Genomic DNA, 22,826 nt, shown 5'->3' with positions numbered 1-22,826 from the left:
CTGTCTGGATCGGATAACAGGATCTCAAAGCGTTGCAGCCAATTAATAATTGAAATGACTAGAAGAAAATGACAATAAGGCAACGAAATAAGGCACAGCTTCCGCTGCAGGTAAACATCACGTCATCCAAACCATGTTCTTCCAACGCCTGACCAACAACTGATAAAGAAATGACTCTGAGTTTTATCAATTTTTATGTTTTGTTAATTTCACAATCAGTAAGGGCAACCAAATTATACGGGACTCCCTATTGAGGTTAGACACGCCCGTATAAGAGAACGTACGGATCATTCACGAAGAGAAACTTAACACCAAAGGGATACACCCAGTTGGCTAGACATTATCAATCAACCTGTCCGTTTTTTTACAATTTCATTTCCCCTCTTTTTCCCATTTACTTGGCTGGCTTTTTCTTTCGCCTAACAGGTGTTTGACTGACACATTTGTTATACCTGCAAATAAATATATCTTGTGCCGTCACATGAACAAGGTGTGATACCACGAATTTTATTTAGGACAAAAATAAAAAGATGGTGGCTCTTCCCAAGTGTTGTTTTTGTGGCGGCCGTGAAAGAGACAAGTGGGAACACAACTTTGAAATCAGTTCTCCAGCCAATCACGAAAAACCTTTTCGCTCCAACTCTATGGCGTGAATGTGTTTCAATTCGCATGTAGAAAATGCTTATATCCAGAATGAAAAGCAGCTTATTGCTAACAATTCAGCTGTAATTGTTAAGATATGGGGTACACCTTTCCCATCAAGAAAATTCCTTATCAAGTCGTGGATCCATTCAGCCCCAACGTTTATTAACGCAATCAACAAAGTTTCAAATGTAACAACAACGCACGTAAGATAGTCGTATGTGCGAACATTTTAAAAACCGCAATTCCAAAACAAACGAACCACCAATAGGCCAAACGCTGGCCGGGATGTAGGTGGGACGTGACTTTCGTTTGGAAACTGTAAACGGCATATAAAAAGGTAAGGCATTTTGTTCCAACAGCCATAGGCGTTCACAACTGGAATAAACGTGGGGGAAAACGTAAACGCTCCGTTGATGATGTAAACGCGCGCCGATCACGCGCGGGAAAGTGAGAGCTCAATGAACGACCGAAAACCGCAACCCGGCAAACGAAACCAAGCCCCAGCATCGTTGATAGTTTAATAAACCATTTAAATTCTATATTGTCGTGGGGACGGCGTCCGATTTTATGAAACTGGCTCAAAACGTTACGTAACTGTTGACAATGTGTTCATGGTCAGCTGCTTGGGATATAGATTAAATCTTAGTTATACACAATTTCACGTGATCCGAAATTGAACGATTTGTGGGTGTTACATGCGCAAGTTTTCGCCATTAAAACCTGTTCTTCTTTCATCCATCTTTTCATTTTTATTTTTTCGCGCCGTTTGCATTTTGATTTGTCACATTGGAAACAGCTGCGACGCTCTTTCGATTGGCTCGTCTTGCGACACGAATCGCTGAGTTTTCAGTTGCCTACTGATAAACTCGGGTTTTCGCACCTTCGTTGATTTCGATCCTCGCGCATGCTCAAAGTTTGAGTCAAGTTCTATTCAAATAGGGACATCTAAAACGGAGCAGATGTTAAGATTTCTATTTTGCCCATTTCTTGGAGGAAAAATGCTTTTATTTCGTGTTCGCCGATGATGGGACAATTTTCATAGTTGAAGCAAACACTGTGGTCAATTAACCGGCAAAAAAAAAATAAAAAAAACGCTTCAACCGTGAACTAAATTGATTAACTAACCGCCATAATAACAATAAGAGTTCCGCTAGAGTTGCATTCGTATTATAGTTTCCACCATTAACAGCAATGTCTCTGACAGTTTCATCGTTTCGTACCTATCCAACATTATCTGGGAAGGGGCAGTCCGTTGTAAATGATACACGCGTTTAAGATTGGTGAACGAGGAAGCTTCAGTGACGTCACGAAGCTGCGTGGCTTCGAACTGTTATCCAGGAAAATTTCGCGGATGCATTTGCTGGAGAAATAGGTTAACTAACCGTTGCTCACTTTGGATATTAACATTCCCTCAACAAGTAGGTTTCTATTCAATTAAATAAACTAGTAGCGGGAAAAGGAAAAGATGCACGGCATTTCCTTTTGTCATTTTGCATTGTAGTGGTGTTTCACGTGGAAATTCATTGCGCCGTGGAGCGCAGACATAAGGAACACATACGTAACAAGCAGATTCTCAAAATCTTCAGCATGGTAGCATGAACAATTGCTGGGTAAATATCATTCCAAGTTTGGCCCTCAACAGAGCAGAACAGCAGTCTTCGATTTAAAATCATGTCATTTGTATTTTTAAAAAAATTAAATTAAAAGAAATGGCTTTAGCTTAAAGAAAATTGAATTGATAAAACAAACAGGTTGATTGCTTTAACAAAAAGTTAGATAATTTTATGAAAATAAACGCTAAATTCTAGATATTGGTTATCACCATCTTCATTAAAAACATCACAAAATATGTACGAGACTTTGCCTCATTGACAGGCAGGTGCAACTGAAAGCTTTTTGCTGAATTGAAGCCAGAAACCAGTTTGTGGGCGGTATTAGCATACGACGGTGACTAGCAACAGCTTATTTTGATGTCGACCTTTACTACAAGTTTACGCCCTTGGATGCGTTGTCCTTGCAAAGTCCCATTTCATCAAACAGGTGTACCTAGTCCACGTAACACCAGTGCCTTTTTTTTTCCTTTGAGAAACAAGTAACGACGCCCTTCTTCAAATGTTGTACAAAAAATTGCACTCAAGTAAAAAAAAAATAACTGAAAGAATAAATCCCATTTGGAAATGATCCTCGTACTAAAGAGCTTTTCAAGCAGGCAGTTTCAAAGAATTCATGGAGATTTTTTTTTTTTTTTCATGTTTGTTTATAATTTTTGCCGTTGAAATTTTAACAGAAGTAAACCGCGAATTAAAAAAAATGTCAATGTTTTTAAAAACGGGTTTGGGAATGACTTTAGTCGACGCGGTAAGCAACAGCGTGTCCGGGAGTTAGGATAGTCTTGGTCAGAGTGGCCTCACGAACGGGCACAGCTGGAGCAGCCACGGCAGCGGGAGCAGCGAAGTTGTAAGCGAAGGGGGCAGCGGCGTAACCGTAGTTGTAAGCGAACGGAGCGGCACCGTAGCTCATGATCTGGCGTTTAGCGCGGATTGGAGCAGCTGGGGTAGCGGCGGCCTTAGCCTCAGCGTACTTGATGGCGAATTCCGCCTTGGCGGCAGCTACCTCGGGGGTGTCCTGAACTGGAGCTGGGAGAACAGCAACGGGGGCAGCTGGAACGTATCCGGACTTGGCGGCAGTAACAGCGGCAGCGTGCTCAGCCTTAGCCTGAACAACTTCGGGAGTGTCCTGGACCTGAACGGGGGCTACCAAGTTGGCAACTGGGGCAACGGGTAGGTCGTTAGAGAGGACGCGGAAGCCACGAGAGTCGGCGGTGTAAGAAACACGGACTTCCTTGCCCTCCGGGTTGATGTAAGCGTAAGAGCCGATCTGGTTGCCGAAAGCATCGCGGAGGTTAGTGGCGGCCTGTCCGGGGTGAGCATAGCCGAAGCTGGCCTGACCGAGCTCATCTTGAGAGTGGTACTGGCTGGCCGAGTAAGATGGGTAGCCGTAAGCCAGGTATGCGGCACGGACGGGATAGGAAGCAGGGACGGTAGCAGGGACGGCAGCAGTGCGAACACCCGTGAACGGGTAGTATCCGCCGTAATATCCACCATATCCACCGAGACCGTATCCGTAGTTGGCCCACTGGGCTTGTGCGGCAACAGCCAACACCAAAAGGCAAGCAATCTGCAAACGTAAAAAAGAAAGAATTGAAGAAAATAGTTCAATCAGGAAACTGTGGCTATAAAAGACAAAAAAGATCATTCAATTAATGCTGAATATAAATTTATTTACCGCGGACTTCATTTTAGTTCTCGTAAGGTGGCAGAGGAGCTCGTGACAGAGGATATCATGTGACTGTGACTTGCCCCTTTTATACCCGTCCAAATGTTAAAGGAAGAGATTGGGATAGTAACAGTAACAAGAAGGGTAAATGTGTACTTGAATGACACATTTGCGACCACACCCTAAACAATAGAAGATCAGGGCGTTGCGAAGATTCGTCAACGGCCTTGCTACGGGCCAATGTGTTTGGCTAACGCTGTTATGTATTCCCTTTTTTCGCACTTCCTTGAAACCCAATATCTGCACTATCCGTTAAATTATGTCCATAATTGCAAACATATTGCTTTCTTTTTGACTCATGAAAATACTATGTATTGTTCGGGATTAGATTAAACTCTTCTTGTATTAATCATTAATATCAATTGCAATAAACGAAGGAATGACACTTGAAAAGCTTGAAGGTCTTTCTTTGTTAAAACAATCGCACGAATAACAAGTTCATTCTTATAATTTGTTTCGATCCAAAACTGACTACCTTCCAGTTTTATGACTTAATCAGGAACGAGTGGCACCGACAGCCGACCGCATTATTGTCTACTTACCTGCACAACAACTAGATATTTTTGAAATTTAATTTTAAAATGTAAACGTCGACGCGTGAATCCCTTTCCGGTTTGTTTACTATTTCTGAAGACCCAAACATTTCTGATCTATTCCCTTCCAGCCGACATAGGCCTGCCTTGTTTCTCTTCTGTTGGAGCAACTAATCCAACGTGACAGCACAACAAGCGGCCAGTCAAAAGACGCCTAGAAAAACCTTAACCTCCTAAAAGAAAAAAAAAAAAAAAAAGGTGATGGAAATCAAGAATGGGAATAGTTTGTTGTACGCGCCTACACGTTTCTTATGCTAGGCGGCTTCTCTATAAATAGAACCTTAGGTTTCTGCGGTCGCGCACAGCGACGCCAGGGGACGAGAGCGACCAGTTCCTCCCCGACTGGCACGGAGTCTGGACGCGGGGAGACGAGTCTTTTGTTGTTTGTTCTTTCTCTAAAAAATTTTGGCCTCCTCCTTACCCTTCGCCTCCCTCCTCTTGGCGCGCGTGAGTACCCAAGACGGAAATATCACGCTGGGTGTGGTTCGTTCCATATTTTTTTTTTTTGCGGATAATTCCTAATCAGCCGTGCAACTCATATAACGAACTGTGAAGGAGAAAAACGTATTTGAACATGGCCGAAGCGGACATCCCGCCTTTAGCGCATTCGCTGCAGCGGCAGCAGAGGTCATCCGGTCCCGTCCTGTCATCTCAGACGCCGGCAACGACGACCATTTCGACCATCGCCGTTCAAAGTGGCGCCACTCGTATCGTTGTCGCTCTCCTTCAGGTGACATTCTCATTCATCACCTTGCCCTTGATTGATATGTTGCATAAATTTGGCCAAATGTTGGCCGATGCAGTTTTTAAATCATATTTTTTTAAGTTAAGTACTTTACCCATTATCAAGTGGAGGCTGTGAAAGTCAATTTCGCTCTGTTTGATACCGCATAACTCCCGAGTCTCTTCAGCTAGGGGGCTGGTTTGTGCCCCTCGAAAAGCGAATAGCCGACCCGTACCGAAATAGAAACAAATAAACTTGAAAAACAAGAGGGCAAAACACAGGCGCGAACGGAAACGGCCAGCACGCAAGTCTTGCTCTTTTAAACAAAAAGCAGGGCTTTCCTTCCCAGTATTTATACTAACAATACGCATCGAAAATGCAATCCAGCGAATATGTTATTAGGAATTGCTACTACTCAAGAATAGAAAAAAAAAATGGGAAACGAAATTGAGGTCTACCACCCACATAGCATTGCGATGATCATGCTCTACATTGAACTACGCAAGTGTTTATATAGCTTGCCAAAAAAGTGTTAGAATGTCAGACGAACGATCGATCTTACAGAGTCGAGTGGATTACGAAGGATTGGCCGTCAAGCAATTGCGTTTACGGGTCAGGGTTTTATGTCACAATAAGTTCAAGAGTAAATCATTTCGTTTTTCCGTGATTTCATTTAAGTTTTGTCGACAGGAACCTTTTGAAATGCAGAAACACTCGGTAATTTCGAGATAAACACGTAAATTACTTAGTAAATTGAAAAGAAAAGCTACGAACCTTTTTTGAAGTCTCCTACGTTCCAGAAGTGAAGAGAATGGAGGAATGTTGGCGATAATGATGCTAAGCAGATGAAGTCGTCAAGTTGACGCGTTTAGCTTGTTATTCTCGTTACGCTCGACGAAGCAAACCCACGAATCCTTATCGACCAGTAACAAGGATAGATGTCTGCAATGTCACTTGTAAATTTTAATAGCTCGAGCACATTGAGCTGGGCGAAGGAGAACAAAACAAGAATGGCTGCGTTAACATTCAGCTATTTCTCACGTCCATCCAACACATCCTGTCGTCTGGTACACAATGGCCGTCAATTGTGTGTCCACCCTTCAGGGAAAATGCCAAATTTTGAGATATTTCAAGCAGCTTTGGGTGTAAATGGGAAATCTCGAAAAACTCAATTCTTGGTAGAAATTGGTGAAAGGAATTTGTTTAAAATGAAAACAATTTTTTTTTAAATTTTGGTAATCTTCAAAACCGTGCAACACGGGACGAACATGTTGTTGTCTATCGATAGGTTAAAATGAACGATATGTCATTCAAATTCAGTTGAAACGATAAAACAATGGAAAAAAATTCACTGGAATTGACTTGGAATTGCTTTCGTGATCATCCAGCGTATTTTGTTTCGGAAATTCATTTTTGCTGAAAAAATGTTTGGGATTTGACAACCCCGACACGTGGACACACCGAGGCTATTAATCCCTTGAGAAAGGTTGAGACCCCAAAAGCTGTTCGAAGGAAGGGCGCTCAAAATTGGTCTTCTTTCCTTCAAAACAGGGGCGTGTGCAATATAAAAAGAACGAACATTTTTTACATTTTACGAAAGAGTAGATGGTGTCTTAACGTTCTTGTCTACGCGACGAAGCGATTGCCATATAGTTGGAATGCCTTCAACGAGCTTCTTCCCAGCACTCCTGTCTCCCTTTGCTTCTGGTTTTTGTATCGAACGTGTTTGCTTGTGTTTCATTGTTTAGTTTTTCAGTATCTTTAAAACAGATGGGGAAAATCTGAAGTGCTTTTTTAAAACTTATTCCATTTTTTTTTAAATTTCGGTAGAGTAAAGAATGGCTGGAGCTGCAGGTGCTGGAAATGAGCCCAGATATGACAAGGATGGGCGATTGTTTCGTGACGTCATCCGATCTTCTAATGGCCCATCAAGACGTCTTGAAGAAGTTGCAGGTATGTTTTTTTAACGAATGATTTGTGCCATTTGAAATAAGCAGAATATTTAAATTTCCCCAGAGCAAGCAAAGTCCAGTGGAGGAGCTGCTGAAACAAGCCGATCAACTAATTGCTACTCAAAGACCTCGTGCCGAAGTCTATGCTGCAATGGCCGAATCACTCGGGCAGGCATGGAAAGATCTTAATTCGTTCCTGGAACAACGTAGGGTCATCCTAGAATATAACGTCGCATTTCACAGGTAGTGATTTTTTTTTTTAGTTGTTAGTGTCTAAAAAAAAATGATGAACTATCGGTTAATCGTTATGTTCTGTACCCGGAAATGGCCGAAGATATGTAGAACTTGTAGGAAATGGCAGAGGTTTCCAGGAAAATGGCAATCTTGTTGTGTGTTTAGCCAACAACCAATTTCTATCCGTTTATCAATCGTGATCTCTTAAAAAATTCCGAATGCTTGAACGATGGATTAGACATGGGAGAAATGACGTTGTGCATACCCCAAAGTATAAAAAAACAAAAACATTTACAAACCAAATGGTTTGAGACAGCGGCAGGTTCAAGGTATACATCAGCGCCCCCGCGTTTTCTTGTTGTCTGGGCATCGTTCCAAAAGCTTTTTTGTTTTGGGGAAAAAAAAAAACTTTGCCCTCTTTCGAGTTTTGAAGGGATTTCCTATTTATAGCACCCATGACTTTGAAACTGAATTTATTCTAGCGTCGCAAAAATTACAGACTGCATGCAGTCGGGACGTCTTAAATGAGTCAGTCAACAGATATCCTATGGCCTAGAAGCACCATTTTTTGTTAAGTGCGTGTTTTTGCATACTTTTTACATGTGAAACAATTTCTTTTTACCCCTACGCCCTATTTAGTTTTTTTTTGTGAAAAGTTGTTGACGTGTTCAAGTGCGCCTCTATCGCCCTCCTTTTCTAGAACATGAGCAGCAACAAGAGTCTGTGCGTCCGTAACTCGGCTTGGTTCATGTACGCCATTTAACACTCGAGTGCTTTCTATTTTGGGAGCGGAATTTTCTTTAAAAATTCTAATGTAATTGTTCTGTATTTGTTTATTTTTTTACAGTCACGCTGAGGATGTCATTGACAAGTTGGCCAGTTTAGATCGAGAAACGGCTAGCACGTCATCTTTACCATCCGATGTGGACAGCATTAAAAGATTACGCACAAGAATCGAAGAAAGTCGTAAATCAGCTTTGGAGAGTCTTCGACGTGCACTACAAGACGGTGAAGTGCTCATCGAAAAATTAACTGCCTTGAAAAATCTAGGCACGTTGGATTCTCGTCCAGGCCATATTTTAACAGCTGTCAATGCAGGTGCGTCTATTAAAAACGAATTATTAATTGTGATTTTGAATTTGGTGAATTTCCTGAACTCGATTTATAGCGCTGAATCAAGTGAGGAGATGGTTGGAAGCCCTGCACGACCGACGTCGTCGTTCCGAGTCAACTTTTTTGCAACGACGTGCGACCCTTGATCAATGGTCGGAAGTTTGTTGTTTACGACGTGATTTGGCAGCCACTGAGAAGCGTCTAGAAGCCCTGGGACGTAACAGTAGCTCTGCACTGGGCGACTCTTCCGCCACGGCTGAACTGCTCCTATTCGAGCACAATAAAATCCAGCCGGAACGCAAAGAACTTCAAGAGAAGACGTTAAAATTAACACACATGGCTGAAGAACTGCAGGCTCGTTGGCGTAATGAATTGGGCGGAGCTAACGGTGCCGAGCAGGTACGCAAAGAAGCGTATGCTTTACTGGACAAGACGAGCGAGTTCCTGGAAACGGTGGAACAACGAGAACAGCTTTTAGCTCAGTCGATTCATTTCTTCAGAGTCGCTGGAACAGCGTTGACTAAATTGGATCAGTTGGAAGTGCAACTGACCGCTCATCAAGCCCCACCAGGTTCTGCTCAACTTGCCCAGCTTCACGCTCAAGTGTCTCGAGCTCTAGAAGACGCCACTGCACCTGCTTTGCATCATGGTTATTCTTTGCTGGACATTGTCGGCCGTTCTCACCCAGGCGCCGAGGTGGGCATTTTCGGAATTCGTTTGTTCCACTGCTTTATGCTAAAATGATTTAATTGTTTAAACAGGGTATCAGGAAAACCGTGGAACTTATTGAAAATCGAGGCATCCAGCTGGGTAGTCTATGCACGGCTCACAAAGAAGAGAGTCTTCGAATTACGCAAGCTGTTCGCAGTTTCATCGAGCAATACGAAAACGTATTTCAAAAATATGCAGATCGCATATATTAATAATTCAGCATATTTTTCCCCCTTAATTAGTTGCAATCATGGCTGTTGGACGTTATTGAAGGATTTCTCCGAAGCCACACGGATATGCGTGGTACTTTGCCTGAAGCCAGAGATATATTGGATATGCATATTCAATTATTCAACGACTTGAATGTAATCGTTTCTAATCAACATCATTTTATGGAAACATTTAATCACTTTGAATGGATTCGAACAGATGAAAAGCACTGAAATCGAGTCTCTACTAAGATCAGTCAATCCATTATGTGAAATGGCCGAAGAAATTCAAGCTCACGAGGTTCAGATGAAAGGAGACGTGCTGCACGACACGTGGAAGAGGCTTTGTCGAGCTTTAGCCGACCGTGTGGAATTGATGCAATCATACGTCCGATTACACGCTCTAGCTATGGCAGTTCAAGAAGCTTGGGACGATGTCGAGTGTAGATGTCAACAACTCGACGTAGATGAGGATCCTTCTGCCGCTATAAGACAAGTCGAGGAACTCTGGCTCGACGGCCAACAGAAATATTTGCAACTGAGCCAATTGGGTCGCAATTTTATGGCCGATGCACTCAAAGTAGCCTACCAACAATTATTAATCGATCTCGTTTGTTTTGACTGCCGTATTTAATTGTTTGTTTTGGGGGGTCTTAGATTTCTGATCGCTACTTGGACGTGAGAAAAGCATCCCTCTGTGTAGAGAGTCTGCTTGAGTATTTGGGAGGCCGGCAGTTGACCGTCCATCATACCCAGGAAACCTGGATCGAAACGGTGACTACCATCCATCATACGCGCCGTGAATGGAACAATTTTGTTTCCATCGTCCAATCGGTAGTTTCTGATTTAAGTTTTATTTGAGCCGTTTCTTATTAAAAATAATTGATTCGGCAAGGTGATGGAAATTCACGAAGAGAAAGAACAAAGTCTTTACCCGATGCTCCCGACGGCCGAAGATTCTAGTCATGGTATTGCCGTCCAGCATCCAACCTGCACAGCAATGGTCGGTTTACTTGAGGAAAAATCTAAAAATGTCGTGAGTGAATGGATTGCAACACTCAGTCAACTGGAATCGAAGAAATTAGATGCCGAACAAACTAAGCTCTCTTCTAGTAAGTATTTAATTAATTAGAGAAACTAGTTTGATGCGAGCCATAATCAATGCACATTCGTACTTTCTAACAAGGTGCGAACCAAGAAGATCGTTCGAAGATGTTGGGAGACATTTGTCTTCTCCAGCAACGTATGCAGTTTAGGTTGAAAGAGTACAAGACGCTAGTTCAAATGGCTCATGGACTTTTCAAAAACTTGTCTGAAGTGGAAAGAACGATTGAAGTCGTTGAGAGGAAATCGCATCAGCACAATACAACATCCGAAGTAGATCAGGCGATGAAAGACCATCAAGTAACTCGCAACACCATAACGGAAATGGTTAAAATTACGAAGCAAGAGGCAGACCAATTCATAAGTTTATTGAGAGATCAGGTAAGGAGTCATTCAATAGTTTTATTACAATTTGCAATGAGATTAAACAACAGCGAATGATGCAGGAACCACCTGGAATTGCCCAGCCGGATGTGAATCTAGTCGAGTATTATTTGATAAAGGCAGAAGACGATTGGCAAAAATGTTGGCAACGTGAAGAAAATAGACTTGCTCTTCAGAGGCAGCGCTGTCAGTTCAACAATGATTTGCATACTATCAACGTCCAGCTTGATGACCTTAGCAAACAATTGGCTGCTATGCGAGGACAGTACGGATCATCTTTAGCGGCTGCTAAAGTCACGTCTCAAGCCTTCTTTCAGTTCGAGAAGACAGTCGAGGTATCAAACGTTTTCTCCAGTCTCTAAATCCCTGATTTAAATGATTTTTCAATCGTTTTTTAAGTTGCTGGAAGTGCGGGTAGAGACGTTCGTCAGCACGGCCAAGACAATTATTGCGGAAGATGATGACGATCGGGCCAATTTGGAAGTGGAAGTGTCTCAGATGAATCGCAAATGGAGCAGTTTCCATCGGGAAGTCGGGGAAACACGTCATCAAATTAATCTTTCCATAGATTACTTTACTCTAGTCGACGAAGTGGAACAATCCTTCCGGTCAGGTAGTCAGATGTTGGTTACAGTTGCTCGTAAATCGACACAAGTCAAGACGCCGGAAGAGGCGACCACGTTATTGAAGGAGGTTGACGGATACATCAAACCTCAAGAAGCTCAACTGGAACGCAAGATAACAAAGATTTCACAGATGGCCATCCAACTTTACGGTAATTAATTAATTAAATGGCCCTGATCTATTCATTTTTAATCATTACGGATTGGTTTTAGGTCACGAGAGTTCTGATCGCATCCAGCCGGTGCTTCAAGAAAACCGTAACATGTTGGACTCATTCTCGGTTATGAATGCAGAACTGACAACATTGGCTACGAATCTGAAAGCGGCTGAAGATCGTTTCAAACAAGCAGAAGTAAATAAATAATATCAGTATTTTAATTATTAACTACCATTTTTGCTTTTTTGTGCTGAATTTCAGGCGCAAGCTGCTGTCCAGGAATCGCTGGATGCAGCCAGGGCGGAAGCGGCTTCAGCTCGAGCGGCGGCCTCTGCTGCCGAAGAAGCTCGTAAGGCGGCTGAAGCTGCCGCGCTGGCTATGAAGGAATCCCATTCTCCACCGCCACGTCCACCTCTCCCAGTCAGTATACCAGAATTGCCCAGGCCGTCAGCTGCTGCTCTATCCTCCGGCAGGGCTCCTACACCCCCGAAACGAGCCAAACCAGTTGAAATGCCCATCGACGAACCGATTTTTACCACGTTGCTTCAAGATGCTACGGTTGAAGAGAGTAAAGCTGTTCAACTAATGTGCAGGTTGGGTTTAATAATTGCTTAATTAAACTATTGATAATTTAAATTGTTTTATTGTGGTAGGGTGACGGGCCAACCAACACCATCTATTTTGTGGCTGAAAGACGGAATGGCTATCGCCAATAACCCCGACTATCAAACGAAATTTGACGAACGAGATGGCACCTGTTGTCTGACTATCGACGAAACGTTCGCTGATGATTCAGCTCGTTTTACCTGCCAAGCGAGTAATGTAGCCGGAATCGCTGAAACCACTGCTTTTCTTCTAGTTCAAGGTAATCCGAGTTTGTTTACTTTCCCCGTTTTCTTGTTCAAAGTATTCGTGATAGTTGATTTCTACTGTTTCTTGTTTGCTAGAATGCGCCGAGGATGTCTTGCTACCGCCGGAATTCGTCGAGTCTTTGATTGATTCAACAGCCAGAGAAGGCCAGCCGCATCAGCTCTCTTGCCGTGTCGTGGGCATTCCCGTCCCGCTGATATCGTGGTACAAGAACGGCATCTGCGTCGACCATTGTCGTGACTACAACATCACCTTCAACGACGGCCTGTGCACATTAAGTTTTTCGCAAGTCTTTGTCGAAGACGGTGCCATGTTCGAATGCAGGGCCGTAAACGAGGCAGGTGACGCCGACACGGCAGCCCAGCTCACCGTTGAACGTAATCAAACTGACAGTTGTCAACGTTTTTAAATTTATTCAATTCATTTTTGGCAGTGGTGTCAATTTTAAACTGATTTTTTATGCAGCTTTGGAACCAACGGAGGTACCTGCTTTTAAACCAGGTTTAAGTAGCAATGTTATGGCTCGCACTGGCCAAAAAGTCCGTCTCGAATGCGTCATATCTGCCGGACTGCCCAAACCGTCAGTTCTATGGTTGCACAACAACAAACCGGTCAAGGAAACTCGAGACATCAAAGTATTTTCACTAAATTTCATTTTATTTCGTTTTATTTAAAGAAAAATATTGACGCAATAATTTCTACAGACTTTGGTGGAAGGTAACAGACATTTGCTGACTATCACCGAGGCGTTTCCCAAAGATGCTGGGACATATACGGTCGTAGCGAGAAATCCAGCGGGCGAAGCCATCACGACATGCAATTTAGCTGTCAAGGTAATTAAAAAAGGAAAAGTTCTTATCGGATTATTGGCAAAAAGAAAAGCAACAAGCTGTACTACAACACGTTTTTATTTTTCTGAAATTACAAGGGTCGGGTTCCTACAGAAACGTCGGATTCGGAACTTGCGTCAGACATGGAACCTATCAAACCAGGTATCCAACAAAGCTTGCCAACCAGAATGAAAGTCCGCGAAGGCGACAAGGTCCGAATGGATTGCGTCATCGTGGCCCAGCCCGAACCCGAAGTGAGTCTGACTAATCGGCCCTTAAAAAACGCCATTGCGCACTATTTTCTTTAAAGGCACGTCCACTCCTTTTTCAAATGTTTGATTGATTACAATTTTTCCAGGTAATCTGGTATCATAAAGATCGACCTGTCAAAGAATCCAGCGATTTCCAGCTCATTTTTCAGGGCGATCGCTGCTCTTTGGTTATCCGCGAAGCTTTTCAAGAAGATGCCGGACTCTATAGAGTTGTGGCCGTCAATTCAGCTGGCGAAGCATCCAGCCAATGTCATCTAACCGTATCTCGTAATCATCCTATTTCTTTCTCTCCATTTACTTTCATTTTGTTGGTTCGAAATGAAGTAGGGCGAGTTTTTTAATATTTTAAATTATCTTCTGAACGCAGCGATAGAAGAGAAACGACACGATGAAGGGACTAATTCATCAGTAACTTTGGTCTCCTTGACAGCGCAACCGGATCCGACAACGGAACCGCCCGTTTTCAAAAAGATTTTTGGCAATGTAACAGTTGATGAAGGCGGGCCATTGATCTTAGACTGTACCATTACCGGACGACCCACGCCTCAAGTCTGTCCTTTTTTTTTTTACTGATTAACAAATCTCGTTGGTTGACTTCATAATTAACGGCGATATCTTTCCCAACCAACAGGTCCAATGGCATTTTAATGAGCAACCTATCACCGCGTCTAGTTTCGGATTTAAAACCACGAAAATCGGGGAAAACCAGTATCGCTTGTCCGTCGATATGGCCCGTCCTGAACACGGTGGTCGCTACAAATGCGTAGCGGAGAGCCAATCGGGAGTAGCAACTTGTGTGGCAGATGCTGTCGTCGAGCCAAGAAAACAAGACGATTCTTTTTTGAACCGGAGGGCCGTTTTTAGCCAGTCCAGCACGGTTGTCAGTAGCCAAGAGAGTAGCTATCGTTCCGTGACGCGACAAGTCCAGCAATCCATCACGCAAGTGACGGGACAGGCCGCCCAACAGATGGCGACAGAGCGGACGGAAGTTATCGAGAAAGAGGGAGATGACGAGCCCGTGTTGTCTGTGAAACAACGGGCGAGTCTTTTCGCTGGAACAGAATCGGCCACGCCTAAACCCAACCCTGTCCAGGTGGCAAAGAAAATCCAGCGTAAAGATGTGGCTCCCAGATTCGTAACAGCTTTGACAGGTGCCATGGTCGAGCCGGGTTCCACTATTCAGCTAGAGGGCATCTTGGACGGACATCCGATTCCGGACGTCAAATGGTACAAAAATGGGGTGGAGATTGTCCCGTCGGAAGAGCAAGATCGATTAGATATTTCATCCGGAGGACAGAAAGTCCGTTTGTCCATTAAACAAATGGAAGAATCCGATGCTGGGAGATATACGTGCACGGCTAGGAATTCGGCCGGCACCGCTAGCAGCACGGCGGATGTAGTCGTTCGTCGCACTCAATTTCCGTAATAGATTTTGCTTTTAAAAATTAAAAGATGAAAGATTAATTTTAATTTATCGAAAACAATATACAGGCCCGTGTTTGGCAGACGATTACAAGCGCAGACGGTCCGTTCGGGCTCTCGAGTTACGATGGAAGTCGAAGTGACTGGAACTCCTCCGCCAGAAGTTTCTTGGAGCAGAGACGATCGTTTGTTGAGCTCCAGCAATGACGGACGCATATCCACTAAAGTGGAAGGCACTCGCCATTGGATCGTCCTATCTAAAGTGTCCGAGCTGGATGCTGGACGCTACACAGTCAGGGCTATGAATCGAGCCGGAGAAGCCATTAGCACGGCGGAATTGTTCGTATCGCCTGCTCTAGTCGTTGAAGAGCCATCCAGCCGAAAACATCCGCCACTCAAAGTGGACGTGACTGCCAAACCTGCTGATTTACTTCCAGAACCGCCACCAGAGGTGCTTTACGCACCTAAATCCGAGACGCCCAAAAGCTCTTCATCCGGAACTCGGGTGGATTTTGCGGAAAAAACTCGACTACTGGAAGAGGCGAGCAAAATAGTTAGCCCGACCGAAGTTCCAGGTAGTATTCGACTGTTACCGATGCCGTCGGATTCCGAATCGTCTCCGCCTCGGATTATCCGCCCGACTCCTCCGCCGGAATTGCCTCCGCGTCAACCGACAGTTGAACTGTCGAAATTCGAGCCATTCCCGGAATTGGAGCCGTTTCCATTCAAACCGGATCCGCCGCGCCCGGAGAAGAAGAAGCCGTCTGCAGTTTCCGTGCGGAAACCGGGCAAATTCGTGCGCGGAGAATCGCGCGAAAGCGACTACGAAAGCGATTTAGAAGGCGCCAAAATCGCTCCGAGATGGGTCCCGCCCGGCAGCGACACGGACGACATGTCCAGCAGTTACAAAAAAGTCCAACCAAAATTAGCCTCGGATGGGGAACGTTCGAGCCGGGCTGTTTCTAAAGAACCGACTCCGCCCACCCAGTTTGAAGTCCCACCTGAAATGGAAGGTCCACCGCGGCCGAAAGTCCTTCCTCTTGGGCCGGAAATTATCGGACCGAAACAAGAAGAGCAGCAGCAGCTCATTGCCGCGCCGGGCACACAAACTTGGCCCAGAACTAAATCGCCAAAACCGCCGTCGGCCGAAGGCTTGGCCATGGAGAAATCGTGGGTTCCAAAACGAGTGGAAAGCGACGCCAAGACTTTGCCCAAGTTGTCAGTCAGCCCAGTGGGTCACTTGAAACCGTCGCCAAAAGCTCTCGAAATGGAAAAACAATGGAGCCATCGATTCACTAGTCACAATTCCAAAATCTGGCCACCTCCGCCGTCTGAGCAAGAGCCACCGTCCATCCCGATTTGGACGGGACATTCGTCTACGCAGCAGACCAGCACCGTAATTGAATGCACGGACCAACGAGTTGAGAGTGTCACCAAGAAAAGCATTTTGAAAACTGCAACGACGGGTGCCACGGTGATCGATCAACCGTCACGACACGTCACAATCCAAGGCGAAGACGAAGTCGTTTTTGCGAAGGTTGCGTCCGTCATCCCGTCAGGGCCGACGGCCTTGAAGTCGCAGTCGCCACAGAGCAGCAAAAAGGTATTTCCAATGAGGAGCTCATGTTTATCTGATTGTTACAATCAAGGACTTGGGTGTCCTTCGAATTTAATTATTTCATGAAGCCACGCGTCTTTAGATGTACTTGGTTTCATCAGCCAACTCTGGAATATTTGAAGTTATCCGTTGCGTTGGATGACAAAGTAGTTGATTTTCGTGTTGTTTTAAAATCAAATTTTATTTTTTTTTTTTAATAACAGAAATGCGATGGGTTGAAAAAAAAAGATTTGCAAAGAAAACAAATGTAACAAAAAGAGGCTGAAGTCTGAATGATGCCTGAGATACTTTTGATGCTTTAGTCGACGCGGTAAGCGACGGCGTGTCCGGGGGTCAAGATGGTCTTGGTCAAAGTGGCTTCACGAACGGGCACTGCTGGGGCAGCCACGACAGCGGGGGCAGCGAAGTTGTAGGCGAAAGGAGCAGCGGCGTAACCATAGTTGTAAGCGAACGGAGCGGCACCGTAGCTCATGATCTGGCGTTTAGCGCGGATTGGAGCAGCTGGGGTAGCGGCGGCCTTAGCCTCGGCGTACTTGATGGCGAATTCCGCCTTGGCGGCAGCTACCTCGGGGGTGTCCTGAACTGGAGCTGGGAGAACAGGGGCAGCGGGGACGTATCCGGTTTTGGCGGCAGTAACAGCGGCAGCGTGCTCAGCCTTAGCTTTGGCAACTTCCGGAGTGTCTTCGACCTGGACGGGAGCTACCAAGTTGACGACGGGAGCGACGGGCAGGTCGTTGGACAAGACGCGGAAGCCGCGGTGATCGGCGGTGTATGAAACGCGGACCTCTTTGCCTTCGGGGTTGAAGTAAGCGTAGCTGCCGATCTGGTTGCCGAGAGCATCGCGATAGTTGGTGGCTGCCTGTCCGGGGTGAGCGTAGCCGAAGCTGGCCTGACCGAGCTCATCCTGTGCGTGGTACTGGCTGGCGGAGAAAGCGGGGTAGCCATAAGCAGGGTATGCGGCACGGACGGGATAGGAAGCAGGGACGGTAGCAGGGACGGCAGCAGTGCGAACACCAGTGTAGGGGTAGTATCCTCCGTAATATCCAGCATATCCAGGATATCCAGCAAATCCACCGAGACCGTATCCGTAGTTGGCCCACTGGGCTTGTGCGGCAACAGCCAACACCAAAAGGCAAGCAATCTGCTTGACGAAAAAAAGAAAGAATCGAAGAAAATAGTTCAATCAGGAAACTGTGGCTATAAAAGACAAGAAACATCATTCATTTAATGCTGAATATAAATTTATTTACCGTGGACTTCATTTTAGTTCTCGTAAAGATGAGAGAGGAGCTCGGAGAGGATGCTATTGGAAGACTGCCGTCCGACTCTTTTATACTCGCCCACCTGTTGAGATCCCAATGTTGCTCGATAGCGTAATGTAGGCGGGACGTTGGTGTTGTCCCCGCTTGACCACACCCAAAATTAGTGCACATTGTAGAATCGTGAAGAATCGTCAACGGCCTTGCTTCGAGCTAAGGCGTTCACCAATTGTATACGAACACACTTGGACGTGTGTGCGTACATAATCGACCTTGAAATTGTTCAAGAGCCTTCCTATCATTCACCTTGTTGCATTGCGTCTAGTTCCGGGTTGTCTTGTCTGAATAACCACATTCTTCGCTCCATCATTTTCATTTTGCATCCAATCGAAAAATCTTAAACAAGATAATCAATTCAAATTTATTAGATCTGCATTCAAAATCTTTATTTTTTTCTCTCTCCGACAGTTTGAACCTTTTCCTCAACTGGAACCTTTCCCTTTCGAAGCGAATCCTCCTTGTCCAGCAGTCGATGCCAAGAAATCTGGAGTACCGCCCGTCCGCAAACCGGCCAAATTTGTTCAAGGGCAGTTTGTGGAGAGCGACTACGAGAGCGATCTGGAAGGGTCGCGCATTCCACCGAGATGGCTGCCTCCAGGTAGCGATACCGAAGACACATCCAGCTTCAAGAAAATTCAACTGCCCAAGTTATCGACTGACAAACCGGCCGAGCTGAAGCAAGAAAAGTGTCCGTCTCCGCCGTCCAAATTCGACGTCAATCCTCCGCAATATGTCGGACCTCCACGACCGGAATTTAAGAAGCCTTCGCCTCCGATACAGACAGAGCCTAAACAGCCTACACCTCCTACTCAGCCGGAAGTGTCTCCCAGAAAACCGTCCATCACGGGCACGGAGACTGTCCAGCGAATGCAGATGGAAGAGTCTACTCGTTTCAGTAAACGATTTGTTACAGGTAAATTAAATTTTTTAATTTCTGCATTTTTTAAAATTTTTATTGTTTGAATCGCATTTTGTTCGTTTAGTTGAACAGACGACTAGAACTGTCCAATTGCATCCGGCTGATGTGGTCCGACCTGCCCCAGCTGTTGTTCCAGCGGTTATTAAGAAACCGGTAGAACAGCCTTTGGAACCTTTTCCTTTCGTGCCCGATCCGCCTCAACCGAGAAAAGCCCATTCGCCATTGTCGATCGTTAAGCCCAGCAAGTTCATTCCGGCTGGATACTCTAGAGAAAGCGATTATGAAAGCGATTACGATGGCGCAAAAATCAGGCCTAGATGGACGCCGGCCGGCAGCGATGCAGAGTACGAGCCGGCCTATCGTAAAGTCCAGCCGCCATCGTCTGCCGCAAGTACCAGTAAGAGACCCACGACTGGAGCACGAACGCCTACACCACCGTCTGTATTCGATCAACCGCCCAGTTTTCAAGGACCGCCTCGCCCAGTCATTAGCCCGACAGATGTGATTAAAATCAAATCCGCACTTGACAAGTCTGAAGAGAGACCTGTCGTACTAGTCAAACCGAAAGCCATTCGTCTGCCAGCTCCGCCAATAACCGCCCAGCCGGGCACGGTTTTGCAGCCGGCCGAAGAACCCGTTTATTGCTATGCCGAGGCACCACCCACTGCTGCTGCCGCTCGTAAATTAAACTACCATAAATTCACATTCACTTTTCGATTGATTATTTAATGACATTTATGTGATGCAGAGGAAAGGGCGGCTTCGCATTTCAGCCAAATGTCGGATGCCTTCCGGACCAAAGCCCAGCATTTCGCCCAGCAAGTCATTTCCGATGTCAAAGCGACTAGCGTTATTCCTCCTGAGGTGACAGCAGTCGAACAGCCGGTAGAAACTAATCCCGCCGTCGTACAACAGCCAGCAATTGAAGCGACGGGCAACGAGCCACAAGCCTATCACGAAGAAAGTCGACTGTCAGAGTTCGGTAATTAATGCGTTATATTTCGGCGCGTGATTTTGACACCCAGCCCAGTAATATCAACATTAATTGTACATTTTGGATATAGGTACGAAGCACATTGATCCAGACACGGGCCTGATCTACTTCAAGTACGACTTTGGTTACGAGTTTGGTCTGGTGCTGCCAGGAGAGCCCCAGAAGGTGGACAAGATTGAGACGAGTATCGGGAAAGAGGGAACCATTGAGCTTCCAGTTTTACACGAGCAAACAATCACACCAACACCACCAGCAAACAACCCTTCACCTGCACCAACTGCTGCAGCTGCCGAGGTTCCAAAGCAGCCTGTGAAGAAAGAAGTGCCAAACTTTAAACCCAAGAAATTTACGCAATACAAGGCTGCAAAGTGGGAGCCCACTGACAGTGAATTGTCTGATCAGGAAGGTGGAAAAGGACCTTCATGTTACTATGACGAAAGGAAACAGACCTATAGTAAATTCCAGCCTCCTGAACGTAGTCTCAGCCCGCAATCCCTGGCATCCAGCTCCCCTCGAGGTAGCATTTCTGGGCCACAAAAGCTGCCAGGTATTTCTCAAAAACATATGTTGAGTCACAGTTGATGTTACTCATCAACTACTGTTTATTTACCTTCGTCACCAGAATAGAACAGTGACCCACCTCTTAATGGTCGGAGGAGAAGTTGGAAAAGAACTTGCAAGCCAGGTAAGATGTGGAATCGAGCCCTTTATTCTACGAATATCACCCTAAACGCACATTGGACCGCCTTTACTACAATGCGATTTTATTGGACAGATTTAAGGATTTTCTTAAAAACTAATGAAATTATTTATGTTCTACGGAAAACATCCTTTGTTCTTTTGCTGTTGCTGCAAAACTGCTTGATATTATCTTTCTGTCTTGACACTGTTTATCGACACGAACAGGACTCTTTGGAATTCGGATGTTTACTTGGAAACTAAATTTCCCCTCCCTTTTTATTTCAACTTGTTTATTTTGGCTTTGGATCGACATCTAGTGGGCTCTAATAGAACTATAAACATTTATATACATCTTCACCTGATGATGCAGTATATCACATAATAAATAAAAAGAATCAAAAGAAATACACGGGGGCATAATACGAAAAAAATTCGGGACAAAGTCGTAAAAAGGTATGTACTTTTTTTTTTTGTTTTTCTCCTTCACTTTCTTTTACACATAATATTTATAGGAAAAAGGATATATTATTACATCGGAGAGCAGCTGCGGTTGGCTGCCAATGTTTTTGCGACAGATTGGTCTTGTTTTGCGCCATTTTCAACGACGTCGCGGGCGGATGAATCACCGGATTGCAATAGCCAGAGCAAGATGGGGGATCGAGATGAGGTCTCCTCTTAAGTGAGCAACCGCTTTAATTTTAGATCATGCCCTCACACAGAGCCAGCGGAGCGAACGTGTAACCGGTCGTGACAGCTCCAGCAGGAGAGAACAGCCTTACCACACGTGTGTGATGTTGAGGGGCGAAAAAAAAAAGAGAGTTGAGAATTAGTTTGTTTGCTTTGGAAGAGGGAAAGGAGAAGAAGAAAAAAGCAGAGCAACGACGTCGTCGAGAGACTCGATGTGCGGAATTCCACAACGACCGGCGGCGCCGCCGCTCTCGCCCTTATGGCCTTTTTGTTTCTTTTCTTTTTCTCTGGAGAAAGAAAAAAAAAACTATTTCTATTTTGTTTTAAAGATGCACCAATTAACGCTGCCATCGCTTAAGTTTAGCTCAGGAATGTTTCGTTACTCTTCTGGATGAATCGTGCCGTAGACGATGGGCGTCAAAAGTCTGGTAGATTCGAGAAAAAAACCCGTCGACTTAGACTCCACCTTTCAGATGGAAAAGAATTTGTTTCCCCCCCCCCTTTCTTAATTTCGTGAGTTCCAACCCTCGTTCGTCTTGATTCATTCAAGTCACGTGATGGGTTGACGTCACAAAACGAGAAGAATGTTTTTTTCAATCTGCATGCGAAACAACAGTTTAACATACTCACGATCGAGCGGCCATAACTGAAAAACATTTTGACATGTTGGATGACATTACCTGTTGCTTTTTTTTGTGCGCCGCAACATCTACAGGTCGAATCAGATCGCATAGTAATCATAGGTTTTCAATAGCGGTTTGAAGACAAGATAGAAACGAGTAACCTCTTTTTATTTATTCTCTTTTTTCTTTGAGTCTATCTAGTTACCTTTTATGGTCTTTTGAAAGGGAGGGAGGAATATATGTGTCCTTCTATCCTCTCTCTTTTTTTTTTTTTTTTATCCGGTGTGTGTGTAGCTATACGTGTGTGTGTGTTATTTGCCCGCGTGTGTGCGTTTTTTTTTCCCTCCCGTCTGGTTCACATGTTCAAATATGGTCACACATTTTGGGGTTCGTATTTTTTCTTCTTTCTTTATTCACCTATACAGAGCGAGACTATACACACACGCTAGCACGAAGCAGCTACAAGAAGAAGACGAGGAGGTTAGGCGGTGGATAACCAGTTGTTGTTGTTGTTATTTGCCCGAGGCATTTCGATGCCGGGGACTACGACATACATGCATATATAAAGTGACGTCATCTTCTATTCTGTATCTTTCTCTCTCTTACCTTTTTAAATAAAAAAAAAGAGAAGCCGAGCGAGTCTGGAGAGTTCTCCCAATCCCACGCGTGCACACACACACACACACAGAAACGCTACTATCCAAAATAAACTTCTTTTCGTCAACGAATCAAATCATGAAGAAAAACTGTCCAGTTTTTTTTTTAACGGTCCAGTTGACAGCCCGTTAAAAAATATAAAATAACT

General features: G+C 44.8%; 4 protein-coding genes across 6 annotated transcripts in view; 2 read left to right on the top strand and 2 right to left on the bottom strand.

Annotated features, from left to right (window-relative positions):
* Window positions 1-2,980: 2,980 nt before the first annotated feature.
* LOC132088368 (cuticle protein 7-like) lies at window positions 2,981-3,951 on the bottom strand. Its single transcript, XM_059497121.1, has 3 exons — window positions 3,931-3,951; window positions 3,370-3,822; window positions 2,981-3,258 (listed from the first exon to the last, which is right to left on the bottom strand). Exons 1-3 carry the CDS (start codon window positions 3,940-3,942, stop codon window positions 2,992-2,994), a joined length of 732 nt encoding a protein of 243 aa, XP_059353104.1. The 5' UTR covers window positions 3,943-3,951; the 3' UTR covers window positions 2,981-2,991.
* Window positions 3,952-5,003: 1,052 nt separating this feature from the next.
* Window positions 5,004-21,102, top strand: LOC130703015 (titin-like). Its single transcript, XM_057524644.2, has 29 exons — window positions 5,004-5,304; window positions 7,129-7,251; window positions 7,315-7,493; window positions 8,332-8,582; window positions 8,653-9,293; window positions 9,359-9,487; window positions 9,551-9,673; window positions 9,738-10,097; window positions 10,175-10,351; window positions 10,413-10,629; window positions 10,704-11,002; window positions 11,068-11,340; window positions 11,405-11,780; window positions 11,842-11,981; window positions 12,048-12,379; window positions 12,440-12,651; window positions 12,734-13,033; window positions 13,122-13,291; window positions 13,361-13,489; window positions 13,585-13,740; window positions 13,845-14,025; window positions 14,126-14,307; window positions 14,390-15,180; window positions 15,250-16,783; window positions 18,526-19,030; window positions 19,101-19,715; window positions 19,785-20,018; window positions 20,101-20,577; window positions 20,653-21,102. Exons 1-29 carry the CDS (start codon window positions 5,149-5,151, stop codon window positions 20,655-20,657), a joined length of 9,267 nt encoding a protein of 3,088 aa, XP_057380627.1. The 5' UTR covers window positions 5,004-5,148; the 3' UTR covers window positions 20,658-21,102.
* LOC130702069 (titin-like) overlaps window positions 6,145-22,826 on the top strand; it is an 80,355-nt gene continuing 63,673 nt past the window's right edge. For all 3 annotated transcript variants that reach the window (XM_059497330.1, XM_059497331.1, XM_059497329.1), the window contains exon 1: window positions 6,145-6,148. The gene's annotated coding sequence lies outside the window, so the exon portion shown is untranslated. The remainder of the gene's footprint in view (window positions 6,149-22,826) is intronic.
* Window positions 16,953-18,075, bottom strand: LOC130703303 (uncharacterized). The gene is made up of 2 exons (XM_057524799.2): window positions 18,049-18,075; window positions 16,953-17,939 (listed from the first exon to the last, which is right to left on the bottom strand). Exons 1-2 carry the CDS (start codon window positions 18,058-18,060, stop codon window positions 17,097-17,099), a joined length of 855 nt encoding a protein of 284 aa, XP_057380782.2. The 5' UTR covers window positions 18,061-18,075; the 3' UTR covers window positions 16,953-17,096.

The sequence above is a fragment of the Daphnia carinata genome, chromosome 10 (genome assembly GCF_022539665.2).
Source record: "Daphnia carinata strain CSIRO-1 chromosome 10, CSIRO_AGI_Dcar_HiC_V3, whole genome shotgun sequence".
Classification (NCBI taxonomy): Eukaryota; Metazoa; Arthropoda; class Branchiopoda; order Diplostraca; family Daphniidae; genus Daphnia; species Daphnia carinata.
Note: the sequence above shows the minus strand (reverse complement) of the source record. Positions and strands in the feature narration are given on the sequence as shown.